Source organism: Phaenicophaeus curvirostris, chromosome 3 (assembly GCF_032191515.1).
Source record: "Phaenicophaeus curvirostris isolate KB17595 chromosome 3, BPBGC_Pcur_1.0, whole genome shotgun sequence".
NCBI classification, from domain to species: domain Eukaryota; kingdom Metazoa; phylum Chordata; class Aves; order Cuculiformes; family Cuculidae; genus Phaenicophaeus; species Phaenicophaeus curvirostris.
In genome coordinates, this window is record NC_091394.1 from 70,999,205 (window position 1) to 71,020,625 (window position 21,421).

General features: G+C 38.7%; 1 protein-coding gene across 1 annotated transcript; it reads left to right on the forward strand.

Moving 5' to 3' along the window:
• Window positions 1-19: 19 nt before the first annotated feature.
• LOC138719243 (carbonic anhydrase 13-like) lies at window positions 20-18,730 on the forward strand. Its single transcript, XM_069854325.1, has 7 exons — window positions 20-121; window positions 5,232-5,429; window positions 8,833-8,951; window positions 12,462-12,557; window positions 13,662-13,724; window positions 14,368-14,523; window positions 16,573-18,730. Exons 1-7 carry the CDS (start codon window positions 91-93, stop codon window positions 16,684-16,686), a joined length of 777 nt encoding a protein of 258 aa, XP_069710426.1. The 5' UTR covers window positions 20-90; the 3' UTR covers window positions 16,687-18,730.
• Window positions 18,731-21,421: the final 2,691 nt, after the last annotated feature.

The following is a 21,421-nucleotide window of genomic DNA, read 5'->3' on the forward strand; positions in this document are numbered from 1 at the left end:
TCTCCCGGCCCAGCCTGTCCCGTCCCGTCTCGTCTCATCCCGTCGCTGCGGAGCCCAGAGCCCAGAGCCCAGAGCCCAGAGCCCAGAGCCATGCTGCGCTGGGGCTACGAGGAGCACAACGGTAGGGGGATAGCGGGGTGTCCTCCGAGGGCAGACCCGCAGGCGGCTCCGGCAGCTCCCGAGCGCACAGGGAGGCTTAAAGGAACCGAAATGCTTTCGAGGCTTTGCGGCGCGGGGCCGAGCGGGTTTTTATCTCGGGAACGACGCGGGGTTGGCTGCCGGGAGGGGCGTTCGGTGCGCGCAGTGCAGGGTCGGGGATGGGTCGGAGTTGGAAAAATTGGTCCGGCTCGTTCTCTGCGGGGATTTCGTTCGCGGGGATTTAGTTCATGGGTTGCGTGTACGTACAGGGCGTTTGTTAGACGGTCCCGGTGATGGGAACTGCGGTATCGGCAGCGCCTTCCCGGCTCCGGCTGCGTTCGGCTGCTGTAACGCGGTGGGAGATGCTGGCTGCTAGGAGCGGTCATTTGAATGTATAACTAGGCACCTAAGAGGAGAGGCTTTGGGATTTTTCTCCGTTTCCTTAAGCTTGTCGGTCTTTGAAGTCCCAAGATGCGCTCATCAACAGGCTTAAAGACTTTCCTCTGTTTTGCATTGTAAGTCATGCAAACGCGGCCCTTGTGTGCGACTGGCTCACAGCTCATGCGGATAGAAATCAACGCACTTTTGTAAACTGGGGGGGTCGGCTCTGATAAATAACCCACGTTGTCTATTATAATAGAGAAATAAAACACCATGAATGGTTGGACTCGATGGTCCTGGAGGTCTTTTCCAGCCTAGTGGTTCTGTGAGTCTATAACAGTAAAAGGAGAATTCTATATGCTTGCATATACTAATGCCTATAGGAATATGCTTCATTTATATATAACTTGCAATACTGTTTGTGCAAGTACTACCTTTCCTTCCTAGTCTTTTTGTTCAATCTTTTCTGGATGGATACACTTTTCCTGAAAAACTGGGTTGTGGTGGATCGCAGTGATGTTGCAATGATTAGGTGTGTTATCTAGTGTTGTGCAGTCTACTTTACCCCTCCCCTGAAAACGTAAATGTGTCTTGTTTTTCACATTTGTTTCGCCGTATGTTTTCCAAGACTTCACATGCACCATCCAGATAAGAAGCCCACTTTCTCTCCCTTATCCTACTCCCCTCCTTTGCTATCCTCAACTTCTAGGAAGGGGAGGGCACCTAATTTCTATCGGGGTGGCCCTGGACCTTGCTTGAGGCCCCGTATCTCGTATAAAACTCTGTTTACAGGCTGATAACATAGTTGGGTTGGAGCTTGATTTTTCTTGCTCTCTTCCTCTCTTGGAGCCCTGACAGCTGAGGTGGGGAGCTCTTCACCTGTTAATCTTCTTTACACCGCCTCTCACAGGAGACTAAATGACAGAGGCATGGATAACCAACAATTCACTGGTCTTCCCTAGCATCAGTTTTCATTGCAGATTTTTCTCTTTATGTGCATTTATTTTATTGGTTTTGCTTGTTTCTTGATTCGCTGAACAGCAAATGCAGGAGAACAGTATGATTCTTGAAAAATTTTGTTGCCCTGCATAGTCCCGGATGGTTTCCATGAGACTGGGATTGGCTTTTGCATATGTGGAGGTAGCAACAAAGTGAAATTAATAAATTTTATGCCATCATATGTTAAAGTTGACTTCCTGAAGAGTTGGAAAGACATCAGCATTCACTCAGAGTTCTGCATTTGTTACATGCAGTGATACAAGCACTGTTTTTATACACTGAGAGAACACTCCGCTTGGCAGTAATAACTGCAACACAAATCATTCTGTTCATAAAGTAAACTGTCAAATATTACACATACATGACTGCATATATGGAATATCCCATGTATTAGGACATGGTCTGACTGGTTTTCACAGAAATAAATATTCCTCCCTTCTTTGATTCATGTATTTTTGAAATGCAAAGAGGCATTATTTTATTTCTATGCAAACCTTGACCTTTGGTTTCCTTCCACTGTTCTTGCCTCACAGTTTTGATGGTGCTTATGTATGGAGGTGTAATACTGACATCTTGAGAACTGACTTCAGTGTGGCACCACACGTGCTTTTCTTAGCTGCTCAAGGTTCCTGTGAAGAGGGAAGTGTTCTCACTCTTCACAGAGACAATTCTCTTAGTTAACAGGGGAATTGTCTCAGTTAAAAGGCAAATTGAGAATCAGTTGCCTTCAGTTTACTATTTGTTTAGTAAAATATATGGAAAGTAATTGCATGTATTATGTTATAGTGCAAAAATCTATCTTGATCTAGTTACAACTATAACACTGAGATGTTTTATAAATAAAAAGGGATAAAAATGCCTTATTTTTTTTCCTCCCTGAGAGTAATTATGTAATTCTGTAATTTTGATGTCTGCTTTAAAAAATAGCGCTTAATTTTACCTAATGTGATTTTCCAATTTTTTTTGTTTGACCTAATCTTACTGTAACTTAATGTGCACTGGGTGGTGGATTTTCTTTAGGAATAAGTCAGGATGCGATCTTGCAAAAGTCAGACCATACCAAACGAATAAACTTTCTGCATATAACAACAAACTGTCCAAAAAAAGAATTCATTTTTACGTATGTACTCTATGCAGTTATAGAGGCTCACTGCAACTGAACCATATTCTGTGATGTCTACTGTAGGCTTGTTTGCAGTTAGTCTAACCTTTTGATGAAACTCACCACCTTTATCTCCAGCTGGGTGAAAGAGCACCAACTATAAGGTGCTATAGCAAGTTTCATTTCATGACTAACTCATAACTGCTTTCCTTAGGAGATCGAGTTCATGAACTGAGTGTGTTCAGTGCTGATGGGTACTATAAGCAGTGATAGTCTAATTTAAAGTGACAGCAGTGTGTATCACATTTAGTAACTCTGAGTCCAAAATAAAGACATGCAGTCTTCACAGCAGATGGTTACATATTTTTTGTCCTAAATCTTGGTTTCTGAGATAGAGTAATAGGGCCAAGTAGTTAAATATATTTTGCCATTCCTCAGTTTAGTAATAGTCTAAGCATTAAAATTAAGTATCAATAAGCTTTTTCGAAGCGTCGTAAATGGCAGCATTTAGTTAGGTATAAATGATGGAGTGGTGCTTCTTCAATTGATAAAATTGTACATAGCATCTCTAACTACAAGGTACTAGGATCCAAGCACAATTACAATAATATCATATGCCAAAGTGTATAATTAAAACATTGAATGGCTTTGATGACCATTTGGGAAGTGTGAGAAAGTAAGTTTAAACTGTTTTATGTTTCAGTCCAGCAGGATTGTAATGTTTTGCCTAAGAAGAGGATTGCTTAATGAGTTTAATAAATGAAATCATTAACAAAAATGCTTTTTTAAAAACTCATGACTCAAGGCCTTTGGCTTTGTTCTGCCTGAGAGGTCTAAGTCTTAGACTGGTCTTTACAAGCTATGCATTCCTTCTTCCATTTCTGAGTGCTGCTCAGAGGAGTCAGGCTCTGCCCAGGTGGCTGTGCAAGCTTCTTCCCCACGGCACTGGGACGCTTTGCTCCCTGATTTACTGCTGAGGCACTTGGGCAACGTTAGCACCTGTGAGTTTCTGAGCTATGTTTGCTTCTGTTGAAGTCACAGAGAGAAAACTGTCTGACAGCTTTTGAAGTTAAGTTATTAATCACAACATAAAACTTTTTAATCCTTTTTTGTAATTGTGTTTATTTAAGCTGTCCAGAAAGAATCAAACCAACAGGCTGATTTTTGGACTGAGATCAGTTACCTTCAGTGTAGGAAGTTATCAGGATTTGCAGTGATGCAGATTTTACAAGATCAGTTTCTGGTGCTCTTATTTAAGTTTTTCTTATATCCATTCTCTCTTGGTTGATTTATTACGCTTCTTACCTGTGAGAAGCCTGGAGGAAAAGCAAATGCTATGCTCTTTATAATACTGAAAGATCATTAGCCCTGCAGACTTTTCCCTTTTCCCTTAACCTCTTTGCTTTCTTTACCTTGTTTGCTATCTTCACTTCACAAACCACGTTCCCCAAACAACTCATTGTTCCTGTTTTAATTCTATAGCCTCTTTACACATTGTTTATTATTCAAATATGTTTCAACAACGGCACACATATTCTTATTAAGGACTTTTTCATGTTTGCTGGATAAGAACAGACACAACACACATCTAATCCTTGAAGCTTTTCTTGCTGTTTTAGAACGACATTTGCCATTTTTCTCATATCCGTGTTGATTTACAGAGACGATGCTTTTCAGCTGACTTTTGACTTAGCTTGCATGGAGAGATAAAGACGAAGGTCAAATTGAGATCACTAGTATTTATTAACAGCTTCTTTAGTGTTTTAATTTCTAGCTAACTATGGTGAATGATGGTGCAAATCTGTGTCTGGAAGATCTTCTGTCATTTATCAGTAGGAGGTGGTAGAAATCCAAACCTCATGCAGGCACCACTGTCTTGAGTGTTCCTGTTCTTTCCTGATTTTGTCAGCGCTATACTAGCACATGTGTATGCGTGCGTGTAGACTTTATGGTTAGGGGGTGACACTCTCTTTTATGTTGTGACAGCTGGCTTGCAGGGTTGGTGCACTGGGAGGAGGTGATCTGTTGTACAGCAATGCTTAGGTTAAAGGCCCCAGGAGAGTCCATTCACCACTCAGCCTTTTTGTGTTTTTTGACATTTCCCCATCTCATTCAGCATAGTCAGTAGAAGATGTGTTCTCAGGTCTTTTGCAGCCAATGATTAAGGTATTAAAAAACCCATAATGCAGGGATTTTGGATACATAAGAGGTAATCCTTAAAGATATAATGACACATGCTATTTGACAAGAATGGCTTGTCAAAAAAACATTGGAGCACAGTGCCTGTTGGATACAGGATGCATGATTTGATAGGGCAATTGTTGCATATGTCTTGTTCATAGCTGAGTCTTTACTATTAATAATTAAAAAATTACCCACTACATGTGGTTTTGTTCAAAGGTTAGATATACCCTGTAAGGTAGATAAAGGGGTCCTGAAAGCTGCCATTGCAATGTGGAGCAGCAAAAGTGGCGGAATATGTTGATCTGTATTTTTCTGATACGCCCTTTTTGAATTTAAATATGCAAACAAAAGCAATTCATTTACAGTCTTCTTTCATTTAAAGCTGGATATTGCTATCAATTTAGATTTCTCCTCCAATGCATTGCAGGGCCTGCCCGCTGGAAGGAGGTTTTTCCTGTTGCTAATGGAGACCGTCAGTCACCTATTGACATCAAAACCGAGGAAACCAAGTATGACCCCTCTCTCCGTCCTCTAAATCCGAATTATGATCCAACTTCTGCTAAAGTCATCCTTAACAACGGGCACTCCACCAGTGTTGAGTTTGATGACACTGTCAACAAATCAGGTTTGTACCTCTCCTGTTGTACTGTGTCTTCTTCCACCATTTCCTGACTAGAGTACATATGGTCTGAGCATGTCTCACTGCTGGGTATGAACTCCTAATAAACAGTAAAGCTTTGCTCCTCCAGATGAGAGATTACTTTTTTCCCTGACTTTCAGCGTGATACAATGTGGGACCATATTTGGATGTGAGTTTGAGGTTGCATTTCTCAAAAAGCGCTAGGGTTCCCTTTTCACAGGGCTGGTTTGATCCACCCCAACCAGCTAAATAGTGCCAGTCCCCCTGTTTGAAATGTTGTGTACAATTTTTCAAATGCTGCTCTCTCTCACTGCAGATGAATCCTTTGTGTCTCATTACAGGTTCATTCCAACCGAATCGCTCAAGTCTCTTATCTGACTTTAGCTGCAGGTTTGGTTATGTGATTTTTCCCCATTTGCAATCCATACCTGGACATCTTGTATCAGGAAAAAGCTGATACAAAACAAATGAAATATGTCCTAAATGATCCCTTTTCTTCTCTGAAGATTTTTGTTTGCCCAGTCTTTTCTAGGATTATGTAGCTTTCCTTTTTCTAAGCAGTAATTCTTATTTTCCAGTTCTCTGGTTTAGCAGAGGCTTTGTAATGTTAGTGCCATCATCTTTAAAACTTTCTCTCGGATAGCAGGAAAACTGGCACATCTTGCCTTGAAACTGTAGGAGTGCAGTTTCTACAAGCTATAAAATCCTTTCATAGTTGTGTGAGGCTTAGCTGAGGATCCAGGCTCATATAGTGCATTCACAAGGGTCAAAAGGACTAACTTTGTGATCAGCCTGTCCTTTAGTCCTGAGGAACTGTTGGCTTGTAGTGGCAAAAGGAAGAGATCTAGATGGAGAAAACGTCATACTTTGCTTTCCCAGACAGTCTTAGATTAATTCTTAAATTTTCTGTCAATACAAGCAACATTGGATGTTGCCTGAAAGCCATCAGCTGACCATCAGTGATCTGGTCTGACCTCATGTGTGTCAGATGCCACGGGACTTCCCAGGATTAATCTCTGCTTCAAGCCTGTTAGGCGTGTGTGAACTAAAGCACATGTCTTAGAAAAATATACAATCTTGATTTCAAAATTTCCAGAGATGATGAACCTACCACAGCATTTGGTAAGTTGTTCTTATTATTAATTACCCTCACAACTGAAAAAAATCAAAGTCACGCTTTGTTTCTGATGATCAACTCTGCCTTTTAACTCCTGTTCTTTTCTTTTGCAAAAAGTACTAAATAAAAATACACCAAGAAGCTGACTTTCTGACTCCATCTGTGAAGTGACAAGGCCTGAACACAGTATTTCTGCAGGCTTACAGTGGTACCAAAGCAGTGGTTATGTGATCTTCTTCTTACTGCTTTCCTCAGGCCATGCTTCCAAGGATATAGTTCATGTTATGGCAAAGCACTAACAGATGTTGATCAGATAATTAACAAATGTAATCCCCAAGACTGCTTTAGCAGACTCCATATCTTCTATGAATAGACTAAGTTCTTTAGGCCACATACATGGCTTTACATTTTGACAATCATCATGCATTATTTATCAAATAATTTACATCCTTCTGTATCCATAAACTGAGTTATTTACTGTTTTCCCTAATATTTGGCACTGACAAACTTTATCAGTATTGTTTTTGTTTTCTTTCAGGTCATTGATCAAAAAATACTGAGTTTTCTAGGGTCCAAATTTGGCCTCTGGGGCACCCCTGTGAAGTAAGCACTCCTGCCATATGGTGGTTCTGTGAAAAAAAAAAAAAAAGATAAAAACCCCAAATTGGTACTAAATACATTAGCAAATTTTAAGATACTATTAACTAACTTCCATAGGAACTGTTTCTTCACTTTGTCCAGCATCGAAACTGGGCTGTCACGTTTAGCTGTTTGTGTAATTCTCTTTATCCTTTTGGGTGCCACATTAGCTCCATTCTCTAAAATTGTTTTGTTGATGTTTCAAAGACCTCCTCTTCCACCTTTTTTAAGAGATGCTAATATTTGCCTCAAAAAACTTACGACAGACAGACCTTTCTCCTAATTACTGTTGGAATGGACGGGTTTTACCATCACTGATGATGTGGCACAATTACATCATCAGGCCATTTTCCACATTTTTCAGAAGTGTTTCATTGAATGCTGATGCATTTTTATGTAATTGTTTTCCCTCAACCAGTTAAAAGAGCGATGTTTATATGTTTCCAGGGTCATTTGCCTCCAAGTTTTAGGAGTGCCACACCCCCATCCCCTTTGTTCACTAGGTTTATAGGCTTTGTAAAAGCATGGGTTTTAGTTGAAGTTTTAAGGAGGTCACATATTTTTCCCCACAGAAAAACAGTTCTGCTTTCATTTCATTAGCCTGGCTACTTGTGTTAGAAGATAGGCAACTTAAGAAATTTTTCTTTTACCTTTATTTGGAGGTATTTTATTCCTAACAAAGTTTAGGTTTTGGACTAAACCTGAAAGAAAGGAAAAATTACTACTGTCCTCCCCAGTACTCTTAATTCAAAATCCATCTGGTTAAAGCTCACACCCTTTCCCCATAAAATCTCTACAATGAGCCAGTAAAAAAGCCCAGACTAATTCCCAAACCCTCAGAGGAGATACGAAGCTGGAAAAAGTGGGGCAATTGGTTTTGTGGTGAATAAGGAACCTTTCTGAATGTGGTTCACGTGAAAGTCTGTGTAGAGATGGTTTGGTTCCAACTCTCATTAGCAAAAACTGAGCGCTTGCAAAAGCAAAACAGTGAAAATCTCACCAATATGCATGTTAATTTGAAATAAATGGCTAATTAAGTGCCAGTAATATTGCAGCTGTACAGTGCATGTGTAGTGTTGGCTTCATTTTATTTATGTTAATATATTCTCCTTTTTACGCAAACATCAATCTGATGTAAGTGAACGTAGTTTCAAATAATGGAAGGTGCCTTGAAAATGTTTCTAAGCTTCACCTGCTTTCATCCAAATTTCAGAGATGAGAAGAAATTCTGTTCACATCATATTTTTCTCTTTATTCATAAAACCTGTATTTTAAGCTTCATTTCTCTGTGATTCTTTCAAATACATTCAAGAGAGGAAACCACTTGTAAAATAGAAATATTTTTCCATCTTCTGAGAAGTATCTAGCCCGTAGCAGGACAAACATGGTGATAACAACATGCCATTTAATGGGCCATAGACCACTAATCGACACATAAATGCAATTATGGATGTCATATCCTGGACAAGTAAGGGTTTGTGTACTACTTCAAAGAGATGAGAAGCTGCCTGAGACAGCTTTTGAGAAGGAACAGAGGACTGTCCGAAGACTGAAATCTGGTGTGAGGTTAGAGGATGTGGGTAGCAGCTCCCATTCCTGCAGTGAATCCTTTTCCTCTGTTTGGGTTTCCAGTGCTGACCGGGGGGCCGCTGAGTGGGACCTACAGGCTGCGTCAGATTCACTTCCATTGGGGGTCCAATGATGAAGCCGGTTCTGAGCATGCAGTGGATGGAATGAAGTATGCGGCAGAGGTAAGGCTTTACATGGAGTCACCTGTACCTCTAAGCTTGTGACTAGTTTTCCATTCTAAGAATAATGTTGCCCTTCCTCTTCCTACTTTTCATTCTCCCCCATTTTACCAAAAGACAAGTGGTCCTCCTGAAGTGTTGCATGTTTGGTCCTTTCTCAAAAAAGAATGTATTTGAGAGCTTTGGAGAGGATTAAAAAAGGAGTACAGAAGACAAGAACTTCATAAGAGCAAGATTTAATGTTCAAGAATTATTTTAAACTGTGTTTCATTGTCTCTTCCTTGGAGAATATTTTCGAAGTTTGGTTACAACCCCAGGATTAGGTGGTTTGGGGCTGGTACAGTGTAAAATTTATGCATAACTTACGAGTGTTGCATTTTAACAGGCTGCCCAGGGAGGTGGTTGATTCACCTTCCCTGGAGGTGTTTAAGGCATGGGTGGACGAGGTGCTAAGGGGCATGGTTTAGTGTTTGATAGGAATGGTTGGACTCGATGATCGGGTGGGTCTCTTCCAACCTGGTTATTCTATGATGCTGTGATTCTATGATTTTGTGGTGCATTTAGTAATGAGATGGTTATGACTTTCTTTGAGAACTGCACCTTAATATTTGTGGGGTGCCAGCTGTCTGTGAAGGTGCTGGGTTTCAGTGGAGGCAGAGTGCCACAGGGAGGAGTGCACCATCTGCTCTGGCATGGAGAGTTCACTCTTGCTCTGCCTCCTTTGGTGTGTTTGAGTACTCTATATTGGAAAATATTCAGTATCTGATTCCTCTTTGCGAATGGAAGTAACATGGAGCATTTTTATGAAACTGGGATCTTTAACAATATGTAGTTCAGACAGTGAAGACTTTTCTGAGGTTAAAAAGACATAAAAAAGTAAATGGTAATGGAAAAATAAAATAATACTAAAGAAGAAATAATACTATATAATACATAATACTAAAGAAGAAAAAATTAAGTGTGTGCACAGTGATGTGATCAGATTTTTCTGGAAATGCTGTAAGAGATAGTGGTCAGAAAAAAAAATCATTTTTCTAACACTAATGTGGAAAAGTGACATTTGCAGTGTTTAAAGGCTTATGTTTTCCACAGGAACCAGGTGAGATGGAATATAAAGAATTTAATAGAGGTGCTTTAAAACCATTAAGTACCAAAACCAAATTTATAGCTGAGAAAATATGTATGTTTCCCATCTAAGAAACCAAATGGAAGGAGAAAATATCTCTGAATTTGTAGCCAGTCTAAAAACCTTTCCGTTACCTGTTGGTTGGGTAACCCTCTACAAGAAGCTCTCTAGATGTCACTTTGGCTTTGGGATAAGAAACACTGAATTAAGATCAAGGCTTCTGAGTGCTGTTCACACAAAAAAAATACCTCAGAAGGAGACATGAAGATGGTTTCAATGCTCAACTTCATAAAGAAGATGTGTAAGATTTCAAGAAAAACCATTGACCAAGTTGAAGAAAGAATTAGTGTACAGGTAAAGAAGACTGCAAGATTCAGCCCCCTAAGCCCACCAGGAAGCAGAAGGGATCTACGGCTCCATTCTTTGTGGCAACATATGATCTGATCAAGGTCTCTTCACAAGCTGCAGTGACAGAGCGGTGGTAAGACGGGATATATTCCTTAAACAGAAGTCACAAGCCATTGAGAATGGGTCTGTACCCAAAAGTGTTTCACAGCGTTGTTTGTTTGGGGGTTGGGAGTTTTGGCAGAGGGGGAGGTGGCTGGGAAGGGAGGGGAAGACATGACAAGTCTATAAAGGAGTGAGAGAGGGTTTTATTCAGTTGTGGGAATTTTGCTTTTTGTTCTTTATTGTTTTTGCTTTTTCAAAATCCACAATAAAAGTCAATTCTGACTGAGAGTACCTGTTTCCTTTTTGTGTATGTAAAAATGCAATTGTTTAAAAGTTGTTAAATATAGCTTTTGTGAATTTCTCATAGTGAGTGGTTAAGGTGCCTTGAGCTGCAGGATAGTAGTGCATCTGAGAATGATTTAGGGGACTGTGTTCATAATATTTTTAGCAACTTTCCTTCAAGGATCTCTGATGCTGTGAGCTAGCATGTGTTTCAGCGTGAGCATACATTATTATTATCCTTGATTTCAGTAGGATTCCTTACTTGTTGGAAGTAATGTTTCAGAACGTTAGAGTCCAAGTGCTTAACAAACATTAATTGTTTGTTAATAATTAATGTAACACCAAGTAACAGCTCTGTTTTACAGATATGGAAAATTAAAACTCATAGAGGTTAGGCAAGGATTGAGATTTAGAGTCAAAATCTTCACACTCTTAGAACCCTTTTTCAACCATGCAGCTATGTTGCTTCCAATAAAAAGCTATTAAAGCAAGTTCCAGCTTTCCTAAATCACTCTTACATTAGGGGTCTTGAAGTGCTATATTCCAAAAGGAAGCCTTTTATTTTCAGAGTTTCATCCCATTTTATTCAGTAGAGCTGCTTTTTAGGACTCCTAAAGAGTAAAGTTCAAAGTCTGAAAAGATGGTCACCAATTTTAGAAAAGCCAATCCCATGCCTTGTTTTTGACCCTCTCTCTCCTCATCTAAAAACTGTGAGTAGTAAGATTTACTAATCCACTGAGGACTTGTGAGAGTAATTAATGTTTGTGAAGTACTTAGTCTTAAGTACTGTGTGAGTGTTTGTGCTCTCTCCAGCTTGGCAGTCCGACCATGGCTCAAGGCTGGAACATACTGGCACTTCCTGGGAACCAGGAGCTCCTGCTGCAGAACATGACCAGGATTTATCAAACCTGCCTTAGCAAGATAGATTGGGGTGGTATGGGGGTAGTCATCATGGGCTTTTCCTTTCCCCATCTGGCTGGTTAGTGTCTTTAAGTTGCTTAACCAACTACCGTAGGATAGCTCCAGAATAATGTTTGTTGGAAAAGCAAGTGCTCAAACCTGAGATAATCAATCTGCTTGTAAGTGCCTAACTACTGGTAATCACAGAAAATGGCATTTGGAAAGTATAAAAAATGAAAATTTGATGTTCACCTTAACTAAACAAGAGAAAGGGGGTCAGTGCAAGTTTAATGTGTGTTGCTTTGCCTGCTTTCTAGCTATTTATGTGGCTGATTAATGTTACTGAAAGCTTGATTAAGGAAGAAGAGGAGCAAAATACTAATGACATCCTCATGATTTTCAGTCACTTTTTTAAAATCTGCTGTGCTAAAAATGGATTTAAAAGCTTTAGTTATATAACCATGGGATATCTTGTTTTAGCTTCTCTGTTCTAAGTCTGGGGCCCCAAAAGCAGTTTGCCAGGCACTGCAGTGTGCTGATTGCTGCTAAATTTTGAATAATCCCAGCCACTGGAAATGCTTTTGCCATTTCTGTGAACAACATACTTATAAATTTCATGAAATATTTGCATTTAGAAAACTGAATAGCTCTGAATACAAGAGAATGGCGTATCAAAACCAGTAAAGTTGTAGTATTAATTTGTGACTACTTGAGTTCAGCGGGAGTTGATGCTGTCTGTGTCTCTTGCTTTTCAGCTTCATGTGGTCCACTGGAACTCAGAAAAATATTCCAGTTTTGTTGAGGCAGCACGTCAGCCAGATGGATTAGCAGTCATGGCTGTGTTTCTGAAGGTAAGAAAAGAACATCTCAGCTCTACTAATAAAAAAGCATTGTGAGCCCAAAGAGATGATGATGATATAACTATTGCTAAGAGATACTTGTTTTACATAGGTATTAAATAATATTGTTTCCTTCATACTGTTTACTTTCCAATACAGAAAGATGTGCTTCTTGTATATTAAAAATATCAGATTAATAGATTTTTAAGACAGTGTGAATCTTCAGTTTGCCTAGGCTGCATTCCTGTACAACATCATATGTGGAACTTAATTCAGCTGCCCCCATACAGATCTGAATAACTTTTGCTTGACTAACAAATTTCTTTAGGAGGGTGATCTGATTTGGATCAAGTGCTTCAGTAGCAGTTTGTTTCTAACAGTTTCTTCTGAAAACTAGGAAAAAAACCCATACCACCCCAGAATCTGGAGAATTTCCTTGTAATCACTATGTACCACTTTGCCTCGTGCACCTATTCTAAAATGAAATTCACCTCTTGCAACACCTTCTTTGACTACTGTACAAAGAAGCATATGGAGAATTCACACAATCCATGACAAAGGATAGGTCTTCAAATCTATCATTTTTGCCTGGCTGCCACAGCTTCCTGGGCACTCTGGTGCTGGCACTGGCACAGGTGCAATCAGGGAGCTCTTACATGCACTGGTTGCAAAGATTCCATTATAATGATTTAAGGAAAGTTTTGCTGGATTTCTTAGCACACAAATTCTGCTTGGGCTACATAAGAAAGATGTTTTCACTGTGTTAAGCAATTTAGTTTTCATACGTAACCCTGAAGCTTTTAATACCCTACATATAAACCATGAAAAATAAATTGCTTTTATCTCCGTGCAATGTAAAGCTTGTGGGTCTTTTGTAACTGAAATTACTGAGTAACCAGAATAAATACTGTGAGCAAGGGAGTGAATATTCTGTACAATCAGTACTATTTCTAAGGACCAGCTAGTCACAGGCTGGTACTCACAAAATCCATCAGAACTCGTGGTCACCTAAGTAAAGTTACACAAAACAATTTCACTATTCTTTTGCTTTTTGATGATTTGGTTTTGTTATTTTTCTCTGGACCTCAATTATTTCTTTTTTTCTGGTGTTAATAGATTGGTGAATGCAATATGCAGTTGAAGAAGATTACTGACCGCTTGGACACCATCAGAATCAAGGTGAACAGATGCTTCTAAACGAATATTAATACTGGGGCTTGGGGTTTTTTGTTTTGTTTTGGGGGTTTGGGGTTTTTTTTTCCTCCCGTTTTACTGAGGTACAGAGTTAGAAATAAAGTATTGTTTGAGAGAAATCATGCAGACTTGGAGCATCATGGTTCATACGAGCATCTCTGGCCCAGTAGCTGGAAAAGGGAGAAGTCGTAACCCATAGGCCAGGGTGGCGCAGAGGAGGAGGGGAGCAGGTGGCAGGACAAGGGACTGATTGGGTTACTGCACCAGCCCCATCAATTCCACATTTAAAGTCTGACATCTTCTCACCTCTCCTTGCAACTTGCATCCCACAACTTTTGTAACTATGGGGAGCCTTTGCTAACACAATACCTTTGGTGTCTTTGCTGGCAGCAAAGCTGTTGCAGAGGTAAGACTTCATCAGAAGGGCACTGACTCACCTGCTGTGATCATTCAGGATCTTGCCAGCCCACTTCATAGTGGAACAAGCCCTATCTCCTTTGGCATGATTTGCCTTGGCCTCTGGTTTTAAATAATATTACTCTATTTTTTTTCCTTCTTTTTAACTTCCTGTAATAATTTTCTGAATATATTTAATGTAAAACCACAACAAGCTTTTTCTTTTTTCCAGGGTAAAAGAGCACTATTCACAAACTTTGATCCTAGCTGTCTGCTTCCCAAATCCCTGGACTACTGGACTTACTTTGGCTCTCTCACTGTTCCACCTCTTCTTGAGAGTGTCATCTGGATTGTTTTGAGAGAGCCCATAAATGTTTGTTCTGAACAGGTAATCTTTGATTTTTTCACTACTACAGAAATATTGCTTTTGTAAGACTTGAAATTGTAAATGCCACCCAAAAATACATATTTTTTTCAGATCTTGTCATTGCGTACCTTATCAAATTTTCAAAAGACAAAATGTTTTTATCAAGTTTATCGTGACTTCTTGTTGCCTTTCTTTGTATACCAGCTACTTATTATCCATTTTTTTAAAGAAAGAATTTGCCTACTCCAAAAATGAACACTGAAAAATAATCCAAAAGGAACTTAATGAAAAAAAGGTTCTGGTGACACTAAAAAGTCCTGGAATCCCACTCAGTTTGATTATTTGCATATCTTCCTCAAACTTCTTTGCTGGCATTTTAATTTGGCAGATCAATAATAAATTTCTCCTTGCATTCCAGGTATGTAAAACTTGGTGAATTTACTAGAATAATGAAAAGCAAATACAATTGTGATAAGTTGGAGTTTATGTTAGACTACCTTAGGAAAAGTGTGATGCCTCATAAAAGAGTTTGCTTAGATTTCTTGTTAAGCTTCATGCTATGTATTAATGTTGCAACAGTGACACCCAATGGGCTGATGATCTTAGTTTTTCCCCCTGGAGACACTGAAGCATGACGGATCATAGCTTCTAATATTGGATGTTGATAAGTATGTTACATGCAATATGTTATCAATATTCTATTCTTACTATAAACCTTAAGATTTTTGCATCACAGCATTTATCTCATTCATTATCAGTATTACCAATACCTCAGAAAATTCAATGCCCTAGGTCACATACTCGGACTTCAGTCTTTGCACAAAATGTTAAGACAATTCAGTAAATGGGATGCTTCTTAGTCAGGAGACTTCAAATTCGGTTTGTAACTGTTTGAAGTAATGTGTTTGCACAGTGTGTCCATTTATCTCATTTGTGTCTTTTCCCCACTTCCCTTGCAGTTTGGGCTAACCTACAGTTAATATATTTAAAAATGTGAAGTACTGCATGCAAACACTCATGTGTTTGAAAGGCATGGTGTCAGAAACAATGTCAAATATGGTGATCCTTTACTAGTAATTTTTCACAAACTGTATTAACATATAAATGTGCTCTACCTACTTTTTGGTGCATTTCTCAGGTTGGAAAAAAATTAAAATAAATTTAAAAATTAAAATAAATTTTAAGTTTTGAGAAACTTGCAAGGAGCCTGAATTACAAATGTTAGCTTTAGAATGGGGGGAAGTAAGGTAGTATTGGCTGTGTTTTTGCTCTTAATACAGTTACAATGTGATGTGCAGTACAATGAAATGCTCTATTATAATGGAGTTATTTTTGTGCTGTTCTACCTTAGGCAGGGAAGTAAGGTGGCATATAGAAATAGTAAATATTGGAAATACTAGAAATTAGACAAAATACTATACTTCAGGTAAGAATTTAGACTTGGATTTCTCAAGATTTAGACATGGAGCTCTGATCTGAGTTGCTGGTGAGGTCAGCTTAAGCAGAGAAGCTTATACTGAAGTATAAATAATTGCTTGTTCTGTGTTTCCACAAGGGAAATGATTAGAATCTCTCCTGGTTTGAGTAGATGTTTAATATATCAAAAGTGCTAATTAAACAAGGTTTGTATAGCACCAGACCTAATATTCCAGGTTAATTGTGAATGTATTCCTTGAACAAGAAAATGTACACAGGTGCATGAGAGAAGTCTAATTTTGGGGATGAAACATTCCTGAACCTCCAAACTGTAAAATCAAACTAAAAAATACACACCCCTGCCTCCAGGTTAGATCAGGTTATGGAAGACCAAGTGTGAATATGGGAAACAGATAATCCTTATGCACAGTTTCATTCTGACACATATTTTGGAAGATTCCTTTGGAGTTGTCATTTTTCATTTGCAAGGACAGAAATGGTGAAATTGCCATTCCCCACATACCATAGAAGAATACAGTTCTGTTCTTCTTGGTGGAAAAGAAGTGACAAGTATCTTTAATATTTACTACATGCTTTTTCATTAGTATGAGCATGAGGGGTTTATGCTGAGCCTTATATCTCTCTTGATTGCAGCTAGCCAAATTCCGCAGCCTCCTGAGCACTGCTGAGGATGAGGTCGCCTGCTGCTTGCTGAGAAACTATCGGCCTCCCCAGCCTTTGAAGGGAAGAGAAGTCAGAAGAAATTAAGGGAGCGAAGCCAGAATAGTTGCCATCTGAAACCAAAGGCTGAATTAATTTCAATAGTTAATATACTTTGTGACTAATTTTTTTTTGTGCATTTTATAACAGAAAGGTGTTGTTTTATTATTTGTTACCGTGCAGTCATTTCTTAAAATGTATGTCCTGAGTTGCTGCAGATTCCCAAATGTTAACAGGTCTGGCTGTGTTTGAGTGCACTGGTTTGGGAGCGTTGAGGCATGAGTATTGCATACAGAGAGGACAGTGCTAACCATAAGGGTCAGATGTGGTGGAGGAGTTGTCCAGGGTTTGCCAGTATATTACTGAATGGGATTTCAATGGCAATAAAGGATGTTCTGGGATTATTCTACTGGTTCTGACATAATATTTAGCTTCCATATAAGAATTCACGCGGTCATTCTCGAGAAAACAATATTTTAAGGCTGATATTATTTCATTGCTGACTTTTGCAATAGCATGCTCACCTTCCTACAAAAAGTTGTGATGATTAACACCATTCAAGTAAAACAGGCATTTATCTGATCCTGTTATTCTGACTGCTTCATAGAAGTAATGATGATTGGTTTTTTTTAAAACAAAAGCAAATAGTAAGGATTTTGTGTATTGCAGGATCATGTCAGATGGGTTAGGTATTGCTGAATTCCACCACACATGGATGAAATCGTCCTGAAACCTGAAAGGTGGAAGGGCATAGAGCGAACTGTTCATTCCTAAATCCAGTCCGTTGCATTTGGTGAATAAGGAACTCGAACTCTATATCCATGTAGCATCTGACTCCTACTGCTGTTTCACACTAGACATGTTGCATGTTGTAGTGCGACACACACGCTGCATACTTCACATCTTGCAGTGAAGCACAGCGCTAGCCACATATCTAATGTCTCCCAGGTACTGGCTGATGTTCTCTTCTATTAACTGAACTTGGGTGGTTGCACTTATATTCCAAGACCAAAGGTGGCAGTTAGAGCAAGCCAAAGAAGCCAGAATCAAGTCAATATTTAATAAAAGATTAGCCCTCTAATAACAGTGTGGTGGAATGTCCGTCTTTATGAATTTACTTGAGCCTGTGTTACTCTCAGGAGCTTTTGTTATCTGAATATAATTGTTTGTTTAACACCAAATTTTTTTTTTATTAATTTTAATTAATTTGCCATAGGATGTAGCTTAGTATAGGATTAGCTTTACCCTCAGACTGTTAAAACTACATAGTGAAAAACAGTGATACCAGGAAAAGGCAGCTAGAGGTTTGATGGGCAGCAGCTACCAACCAATCTCTGTAGTACTTTTGACCAACTCATCTTCCATGACTGCTGTCCATAATTTAGGGGTTTTTTTATAGGTGTTATAGACTGTGGCCTTTACCTCAACAATCTTTTGATAATAGATGGATGAGCATGAGGAACATCACAGTCAGGATTGGCTTTATATACCCTCTTATAACTTAATAAATTAGGCATAGACACAGATATTATAGCTTAGTTTAAGATAGATGGGGTTTTTTTGTTTTCTCCTCCCCAAAATATAGTTACTATTGCTGCAAGATCTCTCAGTGCCTTCTAATTGATTTCTGAAGAACACAACAAATAGACCAGGAGAGAAATAAAAGGCATTTGGCAGCAGCAGGTGTAAGTATTAGCCAAAGGGAAAAAACCTGCAGGCAGTTTCAGTTTTCTGCATTAAAGAGAGGACCGCAGCTGAAAAGGCCTCAGGTTGGTTCTTTTCTGAATGAGGATGTCTGGGAAATGTGCATGGAGAAAATGGGAGCATGTTGCATGTTTTCACGCCCTTTTTTAGACTTTGTGTTAGATCTGATACGTTTCCTGGTCATTTGAATAGCTGCAGAACATGGACAAAATGTTTACAAATTGCATCGAGGTTATAAAGTTTGTTTGTGTTGGAAGAGAAAGTAATAAGGCTACTGCTTCATATCAGAAACAAATGTTTTACATGTTTTTTATGTATTGAAGACAGTGGCGTTGATCCAGTGCTTTGATATTTATAAGGATTTTATCAAAATAAAAAATTGATTTTATGAATGTGTCTTGTATATTTTGTTGAAGAGATTAAAATTCTACAGGGAAGGCTGCAGTTTTATAACTAGTGCCTGCAGCTCTAGTTTTGTAAAAAATTGTCACCCTTCATTTGGAGTCTGTCCTTGGGCAGTGTAGTATTGCATAATTCTTTTTATGTTTCAAGTAAAATGTCCTTAGTAGTGGTAAAACATGCAATCATAAAAATTCTGATAGTGACTTTTTGAACTGTTGACTGTTTTTATAGAGTTATGTAAACAAGTTTTTAGAAAAAGCCTTCATTCACAGGAATTCTAATGTGGAGATGCTGTGTTCACATTAGGTTGAGTTAACATGGTACTGCACTTGGGCTGGTGGTGGCCTCTGAAAAAGACTAGAAATGCTCAGTTGCCTGAAATCCTTTGGGAACAGCTTCCCAGATTCTCTCTCTGCTGCTGCTGTGAGACCATGGAGCCAGTCATGGCACTGAGCACTTGGTTGTATCCTTAGTCACTAACTTTATGCCCAAGCTCCACTGAATCTCAACCAGACTACATGACAAGTTCCCAAGGAATTAAATCTCAAGTGTGGGCTGAGTGGTGCACTATGATGGCTGTAGAGCAGACAAGGCTAAGATATGTCCTCACCCCCACAGCTACAGGTCTCATTGAGCTGGCTTTTACCTTCTGACACACTTGAAGCTTTTATACTAAGCAGAATGAAATGCTTTGTGACCAAAAAAAATATATAAAATATTGTAATTACTGAAAATAGCGGCTGTCAAGAATTGTATATGGGTGGATAGTTGTTCACCCATAAACTTATTCTCAGGATTAAATAAACTGCAGTAGAACCTTGGGGTCAGCTTTGATGGTTTTGGGAGGGAAGGAAGCAGTGCGCTCTGATGTATTTACAGCCTTCACTAGTCATAGTCATGGTGTTTTTCATGTTGTGAAGACAGAGTTTAACATTAGCTGGGAATTGTCTTTATGTCAAATTAAAGAACTGGGATGTATCTACCTTTCTTTCTGGAGTACAGTGGGCTGAAGGTCAGGTAGATGTCTGTTTGCTGCCATACGCTCACTTGCTGCACACCTGTGCTTTCTCTGCCTCTGCAGTGTTTGTCTTCGGCTTCAGCAAAAAGGACTTTGTTGAACTTCCAGACGTGATCTAGGACCTAAAAGCATTCAAGCAATCAGTTCCAGGAAAATAAAAACAAGTCTTCCAAATACTCAATTTTAAAATAACTTTATTGAAAAGAAGTGGAATATGGCATATGAATAAAGCAACATAATATAAATAAATATATAGTATATTTTCTACAAACTTAATGGAAAGGAAATTTGGGATTTAGATTCTTGTACCTTTAGGTAGGTATGATGCAGATTGCTAGTGATAAATCCTGCCTAGCCTTCAGATGATAAAAGTCACAAATAATTGAGGGACTTTGAACACCTGCAGGTTGCATCCTCAGCATGAAGGTACGAATGCCAGGGAAGTGCAGCCCTAAAGAAGATTTCTTCTATCATCTATTAACTAGTATAAAAAAAGCATTGTAACAACCTCTTTTATCACTGTGCTGGTAGAGAGACTGCATCTAACTTCTGACCTAATATTTATTTATTCCTCCCACAATCTGATTTCTGGTTTTATCTGTGGAGTAAAGAATTTGTTCCACTTTTGCTTTCAATTACCATTTCTTGCCTATGCTCATTTTTCTTTGATACGTCTTCCCTGGCATCTCTTTGAGACTTAGGAAAAAACCCTTAACTTATAAGGTGTCATACAACAATGCAGTAGCATTTTATTTCCACCACGATGGCACAGATATATTGCCTGCTTGTTTTTCATATTAAGTCTTGTTATTGTTTGTTTTTACAGATCTAGCCTATGACTTGATCTCTTAGATACTGTTAATTCCATACTTTTTATTCATGAGGTGCTTGTCCTCTGAGGACAGACGGCCTATTCTGGGTATCTCTGTCGTCATAAGAAAGGAAATAATGATAAGGTGCTTAAGCAAAAAAGAGTCTAAATTAATGTTTTGTTTCCTATTTCCATCAAGCTCTCCTTCATTCCTGCCAAGTACAGGGTTTCATTGTGGTGAAACATTTGTATGTGATCTGTCTCCAATTAACAGATTGATGTGCTGCACAGTGAGTTCCTGCATCACTTCTGCTTTAATTAATTTCACTCACATATTTGGATACATAAATCTGAATTTGTAAATGCTTCTGACAGTTTCTTTTTTTGGATGTAAATCATATATGTTGCATGGAACAGATAGAACAAATGTATTTTTTTGTGAAGATCTGATTATTTTTTTTCTGTCTCTATTTTTAAAATATTTTGAGTAAAGCATCAGCCATATAATTGCCATCACTTTGCTTGCATTTCTTCTGTTTTCTACAGTTATGTGAACTCCAGACAGCAATGTGCTCTCAATAAAATATTTTTTTTTAAAAAAGCAGTACTTTGATGGTTTTGAGGAAAAAGAAGGAACCCATTCATCCTTGGTGTTTTTTCAGAATCTGTTCTTGATTTCTGTTTTCTTTGTCCTGTTTAAACTCCAGCTTCTTACATAGTTTATGATGTCATGAATAAACAGTTTACCTGGAAATCACTAAGCATCTCAGCATCCAAACGTACATTCCAAAATTGTTTTAAAATCCTCATGGTTACGCAGAATGCATAGCTACCTCTGTATGAATAGC